The sequence below is a fragment of the Neophocaena asiaeorientalis genome, unplaced genomic scaffold (genome assembly GCF_003031525.2).
Source record: "Neophocaena asiaeorientalis asiaeorientalis breed wild unplaced genomic scaffold, Neophocaena_asiaeorientalis_V1.1 scaffold72, whole genome shotgun sequence".
NCBI lineage: Eukaryota > Metazoa > Chordata > Mammalia > Artiodactyla > Phocoenidae > Neophocaena > Neophocaena asiaeorientalis.
This window is the reverse complement of record NW_020185336.1, coordinates 6,975,595-6,996,259: the sequence shown is the minus strand read 5'-3', so window position 1 is coordinate 6,996,259 and position 20,665 is coordinate 6,975,595. Positions and strand designations below refer to the sequence as shown.

Below are 20,665 nucleotides of genomic sequence, written 5' to 3'. Positions count from 1 at the left end.
CTAAGCAATGAGTGTGGTAGGAGGATCTGTTATTATAAAGTTTTACAACTTATCAAATTGCCAAACAGGCCATTTTTAAGAGGCCATGTTGCAAAGATGCCTATGTTTCCTGTATTTTATGATTCTACTGGGTCTCTTAGGTGTTTGCTCTGGGCATAATTAGGAAATTACATTTCTTTTCACAGCAACTGCACTTAAATTTCAAAGACATAAATATTCTTTAAGAGACACAGATTTACCTCAGGGTGCAAGAAGAATAAAGTGTAAATAAGATTAATAACATAAGCCATTTATAGAAGACAGATATAAAGAATAAAAGTGATACTATTTTATGTCACATATTGAGCGTGAGTAGAAAAATCAGGGTAATTTTTTTAAAGGGCCTATTTTTACATTTAAAATGTAATAATAAATTAAGTTTAAACAAATGAAAAAATTATGAATCCATGATAAAAGAAATCCTTATATTTAACATTTTTAATAAAATTATATATTATTTATATTATATTTTATTGTATTTTACAGGTATCAATATAAAATACTATTTAAAAAGAGTAAAAATTTTCAGTTATCACATTTTCATAAAATCCACCAAAGTAGTACACAAAAGTCTGTACTTACTTTAGATTAACTATCACCAAATATTCTTGGAGTAGCTACTACTATACAAATGTGTCCTAAATTAAAATCAAAATTGTTAATTCTTGATTCAGATAAGTAGAGATTTTAATACATCTAAATTACATTGATAATAATTCGTTCCAAAATTTGCATGTATCTTTTAAATGTGTATGACATTTAACATTTTACTGAATAGTTAATATAAAATCATTTTACATGGGGTTTTTTTTTGGGTTTTTTTTTTGCGGTACGCGGGCCTCTCACTGCTGTGGCCTGTCCCGTTGCGGAGCACAAGCTCCGGACGCACAGGCTCAGCGGCCATGGCTCACGGGTCCAGCCGCTCCAGGGCACGTGGGATCTTCCCAGACCGGGGCACGAACCCGTGTCCCCCGCATCGGCAGGCGGACTCTCAACCACGGTGCCACCAGGGAAGTCCTTACATGTTTTTAAAGACAATTTAATTTTAAAATTGAAATTAAGTACATTATATAAAGTACAATACACAAGTATGTCATATAAGTACATTTATTATATCTTCAACTGAAAAATGGGTTTGTTTAAACAAAACTGTCTACATGAGCAATTCTTTTTATTCTTCACTAAGTAATGATTAGTATAAATATAGGATTATAAAATATTCTCATGACTTGAATCATTGAATGGGTGATACATTTTTTATGCCTGATAATTATTAGATGATTTCTGAAACCTGAACTACTCTCTTCTATTTTATGGTTTTGTCTCCTAAAGTGCTGACATAGTCATTCTGTAATAGACGCATGTTTAACAACCTTTTGTTGTTTATTGGTCCTCGGGGAGATACATATACAAAAGACTCTGTTACGGGTACTACGGTTGATTATTCAGATAATATGAGTAAAGTGTTTATAAACTTGTGACTGACATAGTTTGAAGTTTTTATAAATGAAACAGGAGATTTTGAGCAACTTTGTCACACTGGTTAAACCAACCTAAGTTTCCAGTGATTAGTAATAATGAGAGCACAAATATATTGTAAGACTTGAATTGTACTAGGACATAAGCCTTTTTTATTCATGAAGCTAAAGATTATCCTTTCTTACATTATATAATAAAAATATTTATGAACTATGATGATACACTAAAATTAATATAATAATAAGTAAGGTAATTTATATGTCTGAATATTCTTATTAATTATAGCTTTATATAAAGGAAAAACTATAGAAATTAGATTCCTAAGTTAGGGGACCAATATAAATTTGGGATGTTTTTAGTGAAAAATAAGTTAACACTAAATCAAAAAGTAAGATCAGTGTAGTGTACACAAAGAAACATAAAAATGGTGTTTGTGTTACCTTTTTGATGACTATGGGAGTTTCTTGGAATAAATTCAGATGTTATAAGAGATTTTTAATTAACAAGGTGAAAGCAATTAATTTTTTAACCTCGTAATTCTATAAACATTACCTATAACATCAGCATTTTTGTTTATCTTATTTTTTTCTTCACAACTTAATAATTAAATGTCTAAAGGTATTAAAGTTTAGAATCAAGGGTTACACATAGGCTATTTTAGAATTTTGAGTTGGCCCTGCCTAAGTATCATATGGCTTTAACTTTACAATAAAGTTTGTTCTTTTAACAGTTAATAACAGAAAAAATTGCAGTTGAGCTATTAGGAGGTAATAAGAGGCAGAATATGAAGCCAAGATGTGCCCATTACTGGCATTACTCTAGTTACATCTCATGCACATTAATAACGAAGAAATGAACAAATAGACATAGGAAGGGTTTGTTAATATTCACGGAGGTGTAAGTTTATGTAAAAGATATGGTGAAAGTTTGGATTATCAGTAAAAATATATGCCTAGTCACTGCTTAACTGTTTATACTGTAAAGATTTCTCTCTCTGATATGATAAAAAGCATCTTTAATTTTTTTGCTTTTCCTGCAGCATCTAATTTAATGCTGTGTACACAATAGTCTTTTAAGAAATGTGAAAACATACTTAGTTGATTACTAAGATCTATAGGTATCATTCAGTAGAGGAACACAATTTAAGATCTGAATAACTGGGGACTTCCCTGGTGGTCCAGTGGCTAAGAAGACTACACGGCTCCCAATGCAGGGTTCGCGGTTTGAACCCTGGTCGGAGGGAACTAGGATCCTGCATACCGCACAGTGTGGCCAAAAAAAAAAAAAAAAAAAATCTGAATAACTGGTAAAATTCTCTAGTCCTGTTCACAGGTCTATAGTTATCAGAGGATAACAACATTTTAAGAATTCAGCTTTACCTATAGGATTCTCTCAAACATCCTGATAAAGGATTATTTGTAACATATGTTATTGTATTGTTATTTTAAATAATAGTTCCTAAGTGCTTAAAAAAAGAAAACCACCTAGAATAAAGTAAAATGACTTTATTATTATTATGTAAAGAAAATTATATAGACAGAAAACATATAATGTACTCTGTTCTGGGAAGGCCTCTTTGATAAGTTAATATTTGACCTATGACTGAACAATAGATAAGAACCACTTGAATATTCAGTGGAAGAACAGCAACAGTAAAGACCCTTTGTTTAGAAATAATAAAAAGACAAAAATGACTGGAACATAGTACATAAGGTACAAATTGTATAAGGTAAAGTTGGAGAGGTTGGCAGAGGTCAGAGCATGTGGGTCTGATATGTCATTGGTGAGGAATTTGGACTTTATTACTATTGTAATGAGAAGCCACTGGATAGGGTTTATACAGATATAATCTGGTTTCTTTTTTGAATAGATCACTCCGGCTACTCTGTGGAGAATGCATAGGGAGTGTGCTGAGGAAAGCAAGAATGAAAGCAGGGAAAACAGGTTCTTTAAGTTATTATGCTTTAAGCTGTTACTTTATGTATACATGCATGCACACGTGCGTACACACATATATTTTTGGTTTGATATTTTGGCATAGTTTTCTTGCATTTCTTTTCTAATTACTCATGCTTGATATGGGCAGCCCTATCACGAACTTGCATTGCTCCAATGTAGGTGGGTTAATTTTCCTTTAGTTTCTTCTCACTTTATCTGATAATTGTTTTTATGTTTCAAAGTACTTCAAATTAAAGAGTATTTTGTATGCTATTCATGTTCCTTTTTTCTGAGGATGAAGGTAGCTAGAAGAGGGAGAGCTGTACCCGGTTTCTCATATCCCTTTCCAAGTTTTATTGGAAGGCAGTGTACCTGATTTCACTCTATCTAGTCAAGGGTATATCCTTTTCCCATGAAAGATGCTCTTGGGTCTTGAGAGATTCTTAGAAGATTTCATTTGAATTATCTTCATTTATCCCATGGCTGCTACCTTCCACTCAATGCAGATCTTACTCACCTCTCTTCAGCAGCTTTTCTTACTCTCCTCCCAGGCCACAGAGCAAATATAAAAAAACCAGTGAGAGAGGTCATGACTTTTGGGCATTTTGGGTACCTCTTAACCTGAGCATTCACTCCCTCGGATGATCTTATCCTTACTATTCTCTTGGGTGTCCCCTTCTACCAAATCCTAGTACATCTGGAGATAATGCTCTTGGCTATTTTCATTATTCTGCCTTTCTTTAGCTTTCCTCTCCAAGAGGAAAAATCAGAATAACAAGCCCTGGCTCTTCTTGGTCCTTCTGGTAAGAGGAATACCTGGCAGGGAAGAACTTGACTCTTGAGGGATATTCCAGGTCTTTCCCCTGAGTTATTCCCTCAGTTCCCATCTCTCCAGATAGGAGAAAATTAGGTCGAGCTTTTAGAATTTTAATTAATCCCCTTCCCTACATTTCCCGCCACTGTGTTCAGAAGGGAACAGAGTTCGCAGCCATGCCCAATCCTGGAATCTGTCACCTCTCTCTCTTTCCCTGCCTGTCATTTTTCAGAGATTGTGGTTATAAATCCTTGTGTAGATTCCCTTGTTGTGTTAGGTGTAGAGGGTGTCAGTGGCCCTGGATAATTAACAAGTAAGGAAAAAAACACCTACATAGTAATAAATAACTTATTATGATAAGTAAGTAGGCACTATGTGGTGCCAGGCACCGTTCCAAGAACTTTACACATACGCTCATATAGACACACACCCATTTAATCATAACTACAAACCCTATGAAATAGGAATTAGTATCATCTCCATTTTACAGATGAAAAAACTGAATCGCAGAGAGGTTAAATAACTCGCCCAAGGTCATATAGCTGGAATGTACTGAAATTAAAATTCAAATCCTGATCACTTGGTTACAATGTCCAGGTTCCTAAACAATACACATACTGTGCCTTCATATCAGAAATCTGTAATGAGAGTTTAAGCCACAGCTGAGGCTAAAAAACTGAAATATAGGGCACTCAACTTCTAGACCAAATAGTCTCATTTTCATTAATTATTATTTATTAAATGCTTATCCCACTTGATAATCTTATAATCCTACCAGAATCATTATCTCAATTTTAAAGAAGAAATAACCTGACGAGCTCAAAGCAAGTTGGTTTAGAGCCATCATAGGTATCTGAGTCTCTGAAACTCCAAAGCCCTGGTTATAATGGCCAGACCTCTATTCAACTGTTTTAATTCAGAATGCATTCCTTTGTAACATTTTTTTAACCTTTAAGTGATTTCTATTAACATCCATATAAGTTCATTTTGACTTATTGCAATAATTTTCTTATTCTGAAGTATATGGTAAAAGTCTATTTCAAAGATAGTATTTAGGCCTAATTTTACACATAGAATGCTAAAGAGTAATTTTGAGGGCAGAAGTCCACGGTTGAACTGACTGATGTTTGAATTAGGACACATAGGACTTGTCTAGGCATGCTGTAATTTTGTGAAACTCTGGTCACAGTAAGAAGAATTCATTTTATCCAAATGAATGCCATTCACTATATTTTAAAAAGGTAATTAAAATCTTAGCCAAGAAAATTAACTCATACATTGGAATCCATCCTATGGATCCTTTTATGTTCTAACACTTGGTTACTATCTCTAACCTTTAGTTTGCTTATGAGAGTCGGTAAATCATGACAATCCCTACTCCAAAAAATCTATACCTTGAAGAGCCAATGTTTTAAGAAAAAATATTAATTTATGACAAGATAATATTTTTCCAGAAACATACACTTACTTCTGCTTTTTTACGCGCTTCCATAGCTTTCATAAGCATCATATGTTGTCTCCTTCTCTCTCGTTCCTATTAGGCCAGATAAAATTAGGAATATAACTCAACCATAGTTAATAGTTTGATTTTCAAATGGAAAAACAAAACAAAACAGAACAAAAAAACTCGGTATAGCATGTTTAGCATTTATAGACAAGTCACAGTAAATACTAAATATAAGACAAGAATGGCCAGTCTGTGCATGTTTTAGTTCAGGTTTAGAAAGCAAATACAAGAACAATCAAAAGCAAAAAGGTAAAGCAATGAACATGGAGACAGTGTAAACAGAAGCATACAAGGTTTACTTATGGTCAGTTGTGATGCTCCTTCAAAAGCTGGCAGAACAAAAAGCATAATGGTTGGCTGGAACAGGTCAGTTACCTTACATCTGCTATTAGAAAAACCACAAATATGTACTACAGCCAATTAAACCAAAGGTTGTGCTGTTCTTAAATTTTTAGATCAGGTAGAAATTGATTTGTATTCACTTTTACTTCATGGCTTTAGAATTAGTTATTTTTATTTCAAGTACACTATCATTTTGTAAATCCAATAAGCCACCGACAAATTAGAAAGTTTTTTTCAAGCTGTTATAGGCATGATTCATATAACAACATCAATGAAATGGGATATTCCTGTTTACTGATGTCTGCCACTTGATGCACTATTTAAAGCCACAAAAGCTGCACCACGGGCTCGTCAGTGGAATCCAAAAGGCACAGTATGAAAATAAGGTAAGCATTAGCTTACTTCGATAGTCTCATTTTACTTTAAAATAAAAAAGTCACATAGCTATAGTACTGAATCATTCTTTTTGATTAAATATACGTGGTTCCCCCAAAGGGATATTTCTAAAAATTTCTAAAATTTGTCCATAAAACCAGAATATATTTCATATTCTCTCATCAACCTAACTCAAAATTCCCATTGTATTCAATGGCAGTTTTGCATCTAGAATGATGGGAGAATATGGGTCATAGTCGTATCTAATTGGATAGTGATCCAACTTTCACTGTGACATCAGTAACGTAAACTTTTAGACAGCAGCCTTATGTAAGGCCTGCCCAATTCAATTGAAAATCTTGGAAATGTACCATATTTCTTTATAGACAGACAAGCAGATGTATGCAATGCACTGTGCTGTAAAGCCATGCAGCAGTATGTAATATGACAGCAGCCAGTGCTACACTTTATGCATTGCTATGACAACCATATCACAACCAAATCACAATGCGGTGTTAGATGTACAGAAATAAACATACCCATACCATATCTAGTCTATGCCTCTCCAACTCCTGGTAGAAAGAGTTGGCACAACATTATGAAACAGAAATCACAGAGTCATGAAACCAATTTTTAACCCCCCGAAAGACACCAATCCCAAAACCAGGAATTTAAGCAGGAATTATACTGGAACTTTTAAAGAAAATATCTTGAAGATTTTTCCAAAAATAGATTTAAGAAAAATTATAAAATGTACATTTCGACAACTGTATAACTATGTGTCTACAGACCTGATGCTTTAGAAGAACAGCTTGTTGTCTTCTCATTTCTTTTTCCTTAAAAATAAGAAACTTTTAAGATGGATTTTTAGGGAAAATTTAGAACACGCAACAAGTATTAAAAGTTCCTTTTCTGAGATTCTATAGTCTTCCATTAGGTTGAACCATATGAAACTGCAAACATCCAATAATTTTTTACTTATATAGTGGCAACTTCATATGGTTCTACCTAATATATAAAAACTGTAGGACAGGAGCAAGGATCCTTATTCAGTAGACATTTAGAGTTAAAATTCAGTGACCTAATAGTAGACACACTTCAATGACCCATTCACTGAACTGACTAGCTAGATAGAGCATATCAGATACAACTGGCACTAAAAAAAAAAAAAAAAAAAAAAAAAAAAAAAAAAGAAAGAAAACATAATGAAACAACCCTCAAATCTAGCTAATTAAAACTCTCTCCACTCTGAATATAAATCCCTAAATACACTCTGGGATTAACAGCATCTATATCATTTCCATCACTGTGTAGGAATGAAAGTGACAAGAGAAAAGGAATAAGCTTGAGATTTTTATGCCCACCTATGATTGAGGGCACCATCCCAAAGGGGTAGGGCTTAATATAAACAGTTCTGGGAATGTCACCAATTTGAATCTTTTTATAAAGATAAAATACGGATTAATTAATATTAAGGGCAGCCATTTTGAAAAGGAGTAGAAATTTAAAGAACAAAGTAAGAGAGTCTATGTAGAAAAAGGTAACAAACAGTTCCCTGGTTTTATAAGATATAGCTGTAGTGGCTGTTTCTTGAACTGGTAGGACCACATGGCTGCCCAATTTCAGTAAATAACTATCAGAAAAAAATGGAAGGTAGGGGTGTAATGTGTGTCGGGGTGGAGGCTGGAGGGGGAGTGAGGGTCCAACTCTCTTATGTTTCACGCCAGAAAATCAAAACCAAAACATCCCCAAACAACACATCAAGTTACAATATATAACAATGGCTAATTTTATTATTGGCAAATTATAGCTGATAAAGTTAGGTTTTTGTTTCTGTAGGCTTTTCACTTTTTAATAGTTAAAACAGTTAGTAGACATTAACAAAGAGAACGTTATAATCTAAGGAGAGAATCGGATTTGGAACACAATTTGAAACTTAAACATAAATGATACAAAATAGCTCTGGGGAGATCTTATCCATCAAAACTATATACAGGTATTATGCAATAGTTTGCATTTCTGATTTGGTCTGCTATTTAAAGAGCTCAAACTATCACATATAACCTGTATAACGAAATATAAAAAAATACATACAATATACATACAATAAAAACACACACTATACACATGTTTTATCTGGGCTAAACATTTTTTTAGATAGTCATTTTGAGGAGGGCTTTTTTTTAATATAATTGATACTGGTATAATATCATACAGCTTTTATTTTTGAAAAATGAAAACTGATTCTCATCTAAACTAACCTTTATTCGTTTCTCGGCCTCCAATAATTTGGCATTTGCTGCTTCTTCCTTCTTTTTCTTTTTTGCCTGTGCATGCAAAACAGGTCTCAAAGTCATGCAACAGCACCACTGCAACTTGAAAGTAACCTATGACTTGAAAATGGAGCTACATGCCTCACAGGTACAAAACAACATGGAACATATATGTAAACAATTACACATTTTCCCACAGTCAATATTGTATTTAACATACTAATTTCATTTCTAATGTATAAATTAGCATTAAGATATAAAAAATTCTTAAATTCATAAGAGTATGTCAGCTTTTCTTGACTTCTTCAAACTCTATATTAAAAGTCTGAAATAACTGAGTGTTTATTATTTTACATTAAAACTTAATCACAGAAAAAATTATTTTATATAATTCTTCCTTTTTTTCCTGATTTTTAAAAGTAAAACATGATCATAAAAAATTTAGAAGATGGGATAGATTTTAAGTGATAATAAAAGTTACTTAAATAATAAATCAGTAACACATTTAAAAATGAACATGTCTATTTGGATTTTTTTAATATTTGAAATTTGAGATAAAGTAATCCATTACTCAGCTGATATAAATGAAACACATTAAATCTGATTTTCTCTAGCTGTATATTGTGATTAAATTCAAGGTTTTTTTAAAAAGATAGAACAGAAACTTCTAATCTTTCATGAAGTACATTTTGAATATCAAGGTCATGATACCAAATCTGAGCGTCATAATGTTAAAGTCATTAATTATCTAGTAGTTTGATAACTATCCAGTAGCTATTGTCAATTTACTTGAAGGTAGGAGTACTTTTGATCTGGATTTTAAAAATTAATTTGAAATGGATAAGGAAACATGTGTATATTTCTAGAAGGAATAATCATGTAACATAGAACACTTCAGCTATTTGACACCCTCAGGGAATAAATCGTTTATACCAAGAGTTTCCTGAATAGCTGGGAGGTTATAGCAATTTTGAACATTAAACGTTTATTTTCACTATTTTGGATGGAAATAATTTTGAGACATATACTGTTTAGACACACTACACTAAATATAATTTGGCTTTTTCTTGATGACTTGGGGCAATTATTCTGAACATCAGTTATTATACTGTACAGTTCCACAGAGTAATGCCTTTCAGCTGCTAAGGTGTTGAAAATTGCCTGCTATTCAACTAAAAGATTACAGACTCTTGGTAGGCTTTTGAATCCCTATACATGCTGGTTGGAGTTTTTCTGTATTTTCCCTTGCTATCTTGCGGCTATCATTCTACTGATTCCAATATATGTCCTCTAGTCCTATTCCATCAGCTTGTGGGGAAGCAGGGTACATTAGAAGCCAGAAAAACAAGCTGATTATACTGTTTCTACGTTTAAATTCTACTTTCACTCTTGTAATGTTTTATTTCTAAATTAAATATCTGACTATAAGTCCTAATGAGTTTTCTAAAAGCAAAGAACACGAGTTTCAGCACATGAACCTTACGACACCTATACTGGCTGTTCAGAAGTTTCCCTGTTTTCTTCTTCTCTTTTGCCTTATTTCCTGGGTTGTTAGGATTAGATGAGTCTGCTAAATAACGATCAGATAAGGTCTTACTCTATGCATTATGCTTAAAGAGAGTTTCTGATGGACATATTAATTTGTATAAGTGACAGAATACGTAGGTAAGATTTTTATTTTTGGAGACTTTAAAATATATGACTATATTACTTTAATCACATCACATTTAAGAATTCTACCTCTAGAATTTGCTGGGCTCGAAGCTCTTTTTCCATTCTGATTTGTTGTATTCTCTTAATTTTTTCCTGTAGAAAAAATTATAATAATTTAAGATAATAAAATAAACTAAATATCTAGGTGAAAAGTATTTAAGTCAAATCAAGTAAGTTGAGATATAAATACAGAGTTACCAAAGGTTGCCCATGGTGGATGTAAAACTTGTTTAGTTTAACATCATATGTAAGTTCATGTCAAATTAATATGACTTTATAAAATTTCTCAAAACAATTTGTAAAATACAAATGCTAAATATGGATACAGAAACTACATAAACTAAACTCATTTAGCCTGTGAATTTTTATAAGTATCTGCAGTTACAATTATACTTAGTTTTAAATAAAAACAGGACAGAAAAGTAGAAAAATCGTGTATCAGGAGTGAGAAAACCTAAGGCTAGTCCTGAGTTACTGTCATTCATATGATGATCTTGAGCAAAGAATAACTACTCTTGTATAAAATAGGGAGAGGTGTTTGCCCTCTCTCACTATGTCATGAATAAATTTAAAATGCTTAAAGAAGTGTGTGGCAGGGGCTTCCCTGGTGGCACAGTGGTTAAGAATCCGCCTGCCAATGCAGGGGACCCGGGTTTGAGCCCTGGTCTGGGAAGACCCCCACATGCCGCAGGGCAGCTAAGCCCGTGTGCCATAACTACTGAGCCTGCGCTCTGGAGTCCGCGAGCCACAACTACTGAGGCCCGCGTGCCTAGAGCCCGTGCTCCGCAATGAGAGAAGCCACTGCAATGAGAAGCCCGCGCACTGCAACGGAAAGTAGCCCCCACTCACCGCAACTAGAGAAAGCCCGCGGGCAGCAACGAAGACCCACCGCAGCCAAAATAAATAAATAAATTTATAATAAAAAAAAGTGTGTGGTGCCACACAACTGAAATCGATTATCATTAACAATTTCCATACTGTAATTTCTTACTTCACATGATGAATAACATGATAATATTACATTGCTTTTTTTTTTTTTTTCTTTTTTTGCGGTACGCGGGCCTCTCACCGTTGTGGCCTCTCCCGTTGCGGAGCACAGGCTCCGGACGCGCAGGCTCAGCGGCCATGGCTCACGGGCCCAGCCGCTCCGCGGCATGTGAGATCTTCCCGGACCGGGGCACGAGCCCGTGTCCCCTGCATCGGCAGGCGGACTCTCAACCACTGTGCCACCAGGGAAGCCCTACATTGCTTTTAACTACTACAATAAGCCAAATTCAGAAACAATCTGTAATATTATTTTAAAAAGGCTTAATTACAATTGAACATTCTAGAGAATGATTCCAATGGCATAATTGGTGTTCACATTGTCTAAATTTAATGTACTAGTTATTGTTTTAGAATTCAGTGATTAAAGTTTGATAAAACTTCACATTTTGATTTAAAAACATTAACTCATATGCTATCAGCACAATGTTAACAATTTCATGTTCAGAAACCCCTTTGAAAGTCCCAAACTGGTACTCAATAATAATACATCGTTTGCCCCCAAACACCCCAATTTTCCTACTAGCAAATTGCATTTGTCGTAGGATTTCCAGAGCGAACACATTTTATACTGCTCAATGTTATAATACCTGTTCCAATTTCCAGATGCTAGCTGTACCTTTGCAAGCTATACTTTAACGTTTTTAAACATTTCTTTTTATGTACACTGATGTTATTGATCTCAATATATACATACATAGACATACATAGACATATATATACACACACACATATATATGGTAGTGGTGTCATTAGCATTAGTAGAGATAAACATTATTTATAAGTTACTATAATACAGATTCACTTTATAATATTGGGTATCCAACCCCTCAACTGGGCACTCTACATAAAATATCTTATTGATCATGAAAAGAGTTGAAATTATCTTCTTTTTACCTAATAGAAAGCTAAAGTTCCTAGAGAGTAAATATTTGGCCTTAAATCAAACAGTAAATACAGAGCCTTGGTCACATTCCAATGCTTTTGTTCCTTCTGCTTCATAATAATGCTTCTGTAAGCTTCCAGAATATTGTCTTGAGGACTATATGGTGATACTGGCCTACTAGGTGGAAAAAATAATCCAGAAGCACATGCTACTATTTTATTCTAGATCTAAAGCTGACTTTAAAATAGGCATTATGTAACTGACTATGTGAGTAGACCTAAGCTATACTTTGATTCACTTTGTTGGCAATACGGAATAAGTCAGATTGTATTCTGAAACTAGCCTCAGATAAATATCTTGACAAAACTCTATGATCAGCTCATTTGTATCAACGTTGCTGAAACGTTGGTTCTCCAATGCTTTTTTTTTTTTATAACATCTTTATTGGAGTACAATTGCTTTACAATTGTGTGCTAGTTTCTTCTTTATAACAAAGTGTATCAGCTATACATATACACATATCCCCATATCTCCTCCCTCTTGCGTCTCCCTCCCACACTCCCTATCCCACCCCTCTAGGTGGTCACAAAGCACAGAGCTGATCTCCTTGTGCTATGCAGCTGATTTTTTGATGAGCGGCAAAAACCATGTATATTTAGGTTGTAGCCACTTCAAGACTTTAGGGTCACAAAGCTGAATTTAAAGTGCTGATAAGATTTGATGGACCTCTAGCCATTAGGAAATAGGATGAGCTATAAAAAGGTATAATATTTAGAAACAATAGTATTTCACTTTAAAATGAAACATAAACTTATTTATATATATATGTGATATACAGTAAATATTTATATTTTAATAAAGGCATTCATTAGACTGGATATTTATAAGTCAATCTTATAGTGTCTTTAGCAGTGACAATTAACAAACTATTTGGAATTAACAAACTAAAGGAATTCAAGTTTACTGCTGACTACTTTAAATTACGGTAAAAGAGTTTACTATGCAGTTTGGTGTTTTATATCATCTTTTAAAAAGTGAGCATTTGCTTTGTGCCAGGCACTGTTGCATGTACTTTACATTTATCACCTCATTTAATCTTCAGATAATGCAGTTGTTTTCTTTCACAGTGGAGGAAACAGAGACTTAGAGGTTAAGAAATTCATCTAAGGTTACAAAATTCTTACGTAGCAGAGCCCATATTCAACTCTTACAGTCTGCCAGACTGTAAACTAAATTCTGAATCCCAATTCCATATCAACTCTTTCTAATCATACGACTTTAGTCAATACTGGAAAGAACCTTCGAGACAGCCACATCAAATCCAATCCAAGCCATTTATTTAGCAGCTATTTATATAATAACACAAGTGGCTTCATTTCATACTCAGAAGTAACTACTTGCCATTGAAACTTTTTAAAAGAATATTAGTTACCCCCATTTCCTTTCTGCTTTAATGATTACAGTGAATATACGGAGATGGGAGAGTAGCGTACACATTCCCAGCTTCAATAAAGTTGAATATCTTGTCATATAATACTTTACCTGTAAGGATTTTAAAATTACTTTATTTACCTATACTTAATTTCGAAAACTACACACAGGAGAGGTATTGTAGATATACAACAGAATGCTGCTGAAATGATGCTTTTTTCATTTTTTGCACTGTAGTTGGCTCTCCTTATCTGCAGGTTCTGTATCCATGGACTCTACCAACCATGGATCAAAGATAAGTTAGGAAAAACATGTTTCAGGAAGTTCCCAAAAGCAAAACTTGAATTTGTCCCATGCTGGCAACTATTTACATAGCCTTCACATTGTATTAGGTATTACAAATAATCAAGAGATGATTTAAAGTATACAGGAAGATGTGCATAGGTTATATGCAAATACTACACCATTTTGCATAAGGGACTTGCATCTGTGGATTTTGGTATCCATGGGGGTCCTGGAACCGATCCCTTGTGGATACTGAGAGATGACTGCAGTAATTTTTTAGTAACTCTGAAAGCAATCACAAGCAATGGAGGCAAACCTTATTCTATATAACTTGAATTTAATTTTTTACTAGTATTTTACATGTTTTAGGACAACAACTTTTCTTATTAAAATTTGAATATTTAAGGAATATCCTTCATTTACTAATACATTAATTTAAAAAGTGTGAAAGTTATTCATGATGTCAACTTATATTCAAAGTCTATCAGGATATTAAAAGTACTTATACAATTTACTGTTTGGTAATCAATTTTTTTTTTTTTTTTTTGCAGTACGCGGGCCTCTCACTGCTGTGGCCTCTCCCGTGGCGGAGCACAGGCTCCGGTGGTAATCAATTCTTAGAAAAACTTGGAAGTAGAAGACTTCGCTTTAAAATGAGGTGAATTTAGGGACTTCCCTGGTGGCCCAGTGGTTAAGAATCCACCTGCCAATGCAGGGGACACAGGTTTGAGCCCTGGTCCGGGAACTTCCCACATGCCACAGAACAACCAAGCCTGTGCACCACAACTACTGAGCCCGTGCTCTAGAGCCCACGGGCCACAACTACTGGAGTCCATGCTCTGCAACAAGAGAAGCCACCGCAGTGAGAAGCCCGCGCACCGCAGTGAAGAATAGCCCCCGCTTGCTGCAGCTAGAGAAAGCCTGTGTGCAGCAAGGAAGATCCAATGCAGCCAAAAATAAATAAATAAATAAAAAATAAAATAAAATGAGGTGAATTTTAACTAATGAAAGAGGACAACTTTCTAAATAAGATACATAACATTAATGTGAAATACAGTTATTTCAGAAATCAAAATGAAAATAATGTACACATAGAAAGATACAGATCCCAAAACAATGCCTGTGTTTTAAAAATCAGTTCCAATGAATAAACATACCTGTTGTTTCATAATCTTTATCTGTTCTTTTTGCTTTCGCTTCTCCTCAGCAGCCATTATTGCTATGATGAAAAATCAAGGCACAGATATCATCAGAAAAGGAACAAAGAAGAGATGCCTCTTATGAATTACCCAATACTCACTCTTCAAGTTTAGGCTACCGTTTAAATCACCCACCTCGTTGTTTTTTAGCTTCTTTGGCAACCCGAGCCTGTTCCTGCTTTTGCAGTTTTCTCAAAAGCTTTATTTGTGCTGCTTGCCTGGCTATTTCTGAAAAATACAAAATTTCAAGGAATGTTATTAACAACTTTACATAACTGCTAACCTAAAAACAATACCTGTGAAACTGGTATCATCATGAAGGACATAATTTTTAAGAAAATTGCCAAACATTAAATACCAAGTAGGAGAACCTCAGAAAATGTCATGTTCATTTCCCCTAGAAATTGCCAAACTATTTCATCGAATATGATCCCATATACATAAGAAAAATGATGCCGCTCTTAATCCTCATCACGAAGGCTAATATAAGTACATTTTTTTCACATTTCATGTAATCCTCACTTAGTATGAAAGTACCTGCTAATATGTAAAAAAAAGTGATGCAGCTTCAGTCTTAAAAATAACAAAATACATAAAAAAAAGAAAGAGAACCCAAAATAGAACAAAGCCCCCAAACTTAGCATTTCAGTCCGCTATATAAATGGTAAAATTTTTGAATCCATTGATATTTTCATTTATGAAGGAAAGTGACTAAATCTCCTAAATAAAGAGTACAGAATGTCAATGAGTTTTAAGGACAACCTAGTTCTCATACTTTTTAAGGACAAATGTATGAAACTGGGATAGACTGACATAATTACTGGTCCCAAGTCTTCATTCCTTGACTATCCATGCCATTTGTAATGTGACTTTGCGGTCCCTTCTCATCAACGCATGCGTGGAATATATCTTCTTGTTCCTTGATTTTGAGTTCAGCCATGGGATCTTCTTTGGCCAATGGGATGTAAACAGTGTGATGCAAGTAGAAGTCTGAAAGTATACCTGTACTCTCTACTCTTTTTACTCTTGTGCCTTGCCCTTTACTATGAGGACAAGTTCGGGCTAGGCTGCCTGAGGCTGGGACACATGGAGGCAGCTGACTCCACTAATGTGAAAAAGCCCAGCCAAGATCAGCAGAGATGCCTAACTGCCTAACTTGCCACCAGCTCATTCCATCCGCACAAATAGTTAATGCTTAGAATTGTACACCACTGAGGTTTTGTGGTTGGCCTTAATGTGGCAATAGGTAGCTGATATAGAAAAGCATGTAACGTTACACTTTTCTTCTGCTGGCAAACTTGATCAAAATACTTCTAACTATAAAAGTGGTGGATCATTCATAAAATCATTTTAGAAAATACCACTTTACATTAGACATTGTTTTCAACTTTGTAGCAGGTGAAGAATTTTAAGAAACTTATATTCACTAATAATGAATATGATTAGGTAATGACGTGATTACCTAATCAAGTGATTGATTCAGGTAATCGTGTGATTCAGGTAATCACACGATTACCTGAATCACTTGAGTTCTACTCATAACTTCCACCATTTATTGAACTGTTGTATTACATTTACAAGATCTTGTTTAATTTTCATAACAACCTTATGAGAGGCAACATTATGCCCAGCTTACAAATGAAATAAACTAAGGCTCCCAGAAGTTAAAGACCAGAGCTAAGATACACACCCAGGACTTTCTGACTTCACAGTCTATATGTTACTACTTCTAAAACCCTTAGAGAAATTTAAATGCCTTGAGATTTTAGAAAGAAACTTAACCCTATGTCCTTGTAACAGCTGAGGTGCAGTTGGTTACTACGGTTGATTTCCTATCATGAAGACTTAAAAAAAGGGGAGGGGATATAAGAAGGTTTGATTTTATCTAGGAAACTTGAAGTGTTAATAAACAATGAAACAGAAGCTGATACTAAAGTATACCTCCAATCTTCCAATAATTTTCAGTATTAAGAAGTTTTAAGCATCATCAAAAATTTCTGAGCCACATAAAAAGGATTCTCCTGCTCACGAAATACTCTGGGAAATAAAAATGTATCAACTGGCCTGCAGAGTTAGCAAGCTCTGATAATAATACACCTGCAGGACACTGTTCTCATCTATGATAGATCCAGGTAAACATTATTTTTTAACATATAAGAATTGAAGGCTTTCACTGAACTCTGATATAAAGACCTAAATCTGCCTTAAAATGTAAAGGGTTGCTAAGTGGTTAAAAAAAAAAATTTCCTAGAAAAGGTGGCACAAGTATGATGCTTTGTTCCAAGCTAAACTGATGCTTTCTAATAGAAGTTTGGCTTATAATAAAGAAATTTTTATCACATATATTGGCATATTTTTGTATATGAATGTATCAGTCAATTTCAAACTCCACACAAGTTCACAGTAATTTTCATGTTTAAACTCCTGGAAAAGAAAAACATTAAAAAGCTCAACTCATATCTTTTCACTTTAGCAAGGAAGATACAATTTGGATTAATCACTTAAAATTTATATAGCTTAACTTTCACGTTATGAACAGTTGGAGAAAACATGAAAAAAAATGTTAAAAGAAATTAGAGACACTATGGAGGAAGGAGAATGAGTTAGGGACCAAGAAAATTCACTCAGGCTCTGAGGAATAAACTGCCCCCAATATCTTCTCATTTATTTGGTTTATGGTTGCTGAATATATTATTATTTTTTTAAGATGTTGGGGGTAGGAGTTTATTAATTAATTTATTTATTTTTGCTGTGTTGGGTCTTCGTTTCTGTGCGAGGGCTTTCTCTAGTTGTGGCAAGCGGGGGCCACTCTTCATCGCGGTGCGCGGGCCTCTCACTATCGCGGCCTCTCTTGCTGTGGAGCACAGGCTCCAGACGCGCAGGCTCAGTAGTTGTGGCTCACAGGCTCAGGTGCCCCGTGGCATGTGGGATCTTCCCAGACCAGGGCTCGAACCCGTGTCCCCTGCATTAGCAGGCATCAGATTCTCAACCACTGCACCATCAGGGAAGCCCTGAATATATTATTATTGTAATGAGCATTTGAAATATTAATTTGAAAACTATCTTTCATGGTTGAAGAATTTGTCTCTTTAAATTTCAAAGGTAAAAATTTATTTTGAAATAAAGTTTATTTTCACTTAGAATTAGGGATATTTTACATATACCACACTTCTTTGATTCTAAGATGCATTTTTACACATGTCTAAAATCAGAGTGTGTGTAAAAATTGGCAGCTCTTTTCTTCCTTAGTGGAACATCTTAAAATACTGGGGCATTGCACAGATTAGGGCATCTCAGATTCTACAATGTACGAAATGGACAAGTGTTACGCGGTATCTCAGAAAATCTGAGATATGAATGGTATTGGCCAATTAAGAAGCAGGTTTATTTAGATAGGTTAAAAGATTTTTTCATATTCAAACTTTGTCAGATTCTTATTTGTATTCCCTGAGAAATTAGAGACCTCTCATTTCACAATGCTTGAAAGTACATTCAAAGTTTGCATTTATTTTACTGTTCTCAATCCTTCTTCAAATTAAGTCCAGTTGTTCAGCCTAGTTGAGTCCACGTATGATGATAATATATAACAGAAACTTATAGAATCCCCTTGGATAACCCCCTCAAACTGTTAATGTAGAAGCCTTTTAGAAATAAAAGGGGTGATAGTGATTCATTGCTATTTTCTTTTCTTCCCAAGAAAAAAAAATGCATATTATACCACATTTGCTTGTACATATTAATAATTATTATTTACCTAATGTTAAATATTTAACATTTATATACATGCGAGAAAGAACATATATACACAGTAAGGTCAAATGTAAAATAATTTGCAAAATGCAACATAATACAACAAGGGAAAAGTATGTAACAGAATACAAACCAATTTGAAATCTAGAGGGAGAAAAAACATTGAGTAAAAGTTGAATAATCAACTTCTATTTTGTAAAAATTTAGTTACTTTTTCAAATATAAAGTTGCCATTTTGGATACTAAGTATTAATGCTATTTGTATAAGATATGCAAAACATGCATGAAGAGCCCAGACTTTGGACATCAGTTAATTTCAAGCTTTCATATTTTACGCAAACAATGCACATTCCCCACTATTATACATTCTTTAGAAGAGCCAGTGGTTTATTGACAATACTAACTTTAAAAACTCATCATATATGGCTGTATCTGTTAATATATTAACTTATTTTTAACCTTCACTCAAAACTATTCAAGGGAGATAAACGTCTTAATAGAAACCAAACAGAATAACTTTTAAAAATATTTTAAAAACATACTAAGACAGAGAAAAACTTATACAACATTAAGTTACATACCAGGCAGTTAACTTACATGCCACTGGTGGAAGTATGGACTGGTGCCATCTTTTTGGAGATAATATTTGCCTGCTATTTACCAAAATTGAAAACGCACACACCCTTTGATTCAGAGATTCTGTCTCTAGGATTTTATACTATAGATAGCCATACCTGTAGAAGGATGTGAAGATATGTGTAATATGTACTACTGCAGCACTGTTTGTGATAGCGAATGTCAGGAATAGCTAGAACAGTCACCAAAAGGAGACTAATTTAATGAAGTTTGGTAGAATCATACACAGTATCACTCACTATTCAGCCATTAAAAACATAAGGTTGATTTTTAAGTGCTGATACAGAAAGATGTTCAAAATAAATTAAGTGGAAAAAAAGGCAAGCTGAATAGTATGTACACTATAAGCCATTTATTTTAGAAATCAAAAAGGATATATATGTAATACAACATATTGTATATGCATATGTATATATATGAGTGTTTGAAGGCATGTGTGTATAGGAGTTTATGTACAGTTTATGTATACAAGTCTCTGATAGCCTAACAAAAAACTGTTAATAATGATTCCACTCACGAATATCTTTTACAGAAAGTTTTCTGTTCTATGAGCTTTTGTCATAGATATTTGTTTCATAACAAAAACAAAGGAGCTACAAAGAAGTCAACATTATGATGTTTACAATAAACAAATAAGTCAGGCTTTTCCCCCAGAGAGAACCTATGAGAAGTAAAATCCTGTTAGTCTTCTAAGTTAGTTCTTATTGTTGAACTTTTATTTTACATTGATATATATGTTTATATATATGCTTGTGAGTATAAGACACCAACACATATACTGATATATATTCAGAATCGCCTTCACAAGAAGCCCTTCACAAGAAGAGTCTTCCCAGTTGTAACTAGTAACTCAAACTCAGGGCAGGACTGTTTTATTTATGCCAGCTTTTTCTGTGTCAGACATAGCCTGGGAACTTAATGTTAACAATTTATGTACATTTTTTTTTTTCTTTT

At 34.1% G+C, this 20,665-nt stretch overlaps 1 protein-coding gene across 2 annotated transcripts in view; it reads right to left on the bottom strand.

Moving 5' to 3' along the window:
- Positions 1-20,665, bottom strand: part of BAZ2B (bromodomain adjacent to zinc finger domain 2B) — an 89,105-nt gene that overhangs the window by 56,984 nt on the left and 11,456 nt on the right. For both annotated transcript variants that reach the window (XM_024735990.1, XM_024735991.1), the window contains 7 exons: positions 15,461-15,553; positions 15,284-15,345; positions 10,508-10,573; positions 8,756-8,821; positions 7,286-7,330; positions 7,034-7,066; positions 5,739-5,804 (listed from right to left, as the gene is read on the bottom strand). In XM_024735990.1, the coding sequence (XP_024591758.1) occupies positions 5,739-5,804; positions 7,034-7,066; positions 7,286-7,330; positions 8,756-8,821; positions 10,508-10,573; positions 15,284-15,345; positions 15,461-15,553 (431 nt within the window). The remainder of the gene's footprint in view (positions 1-5,738; positions 5,805-7,033; positions 7,067-7,285; positions 7,331-8,755; positions 8,822-10,507; positions 10,574-15,283; positions 15,346-15,460; positions 15,554-20,665) is intronic.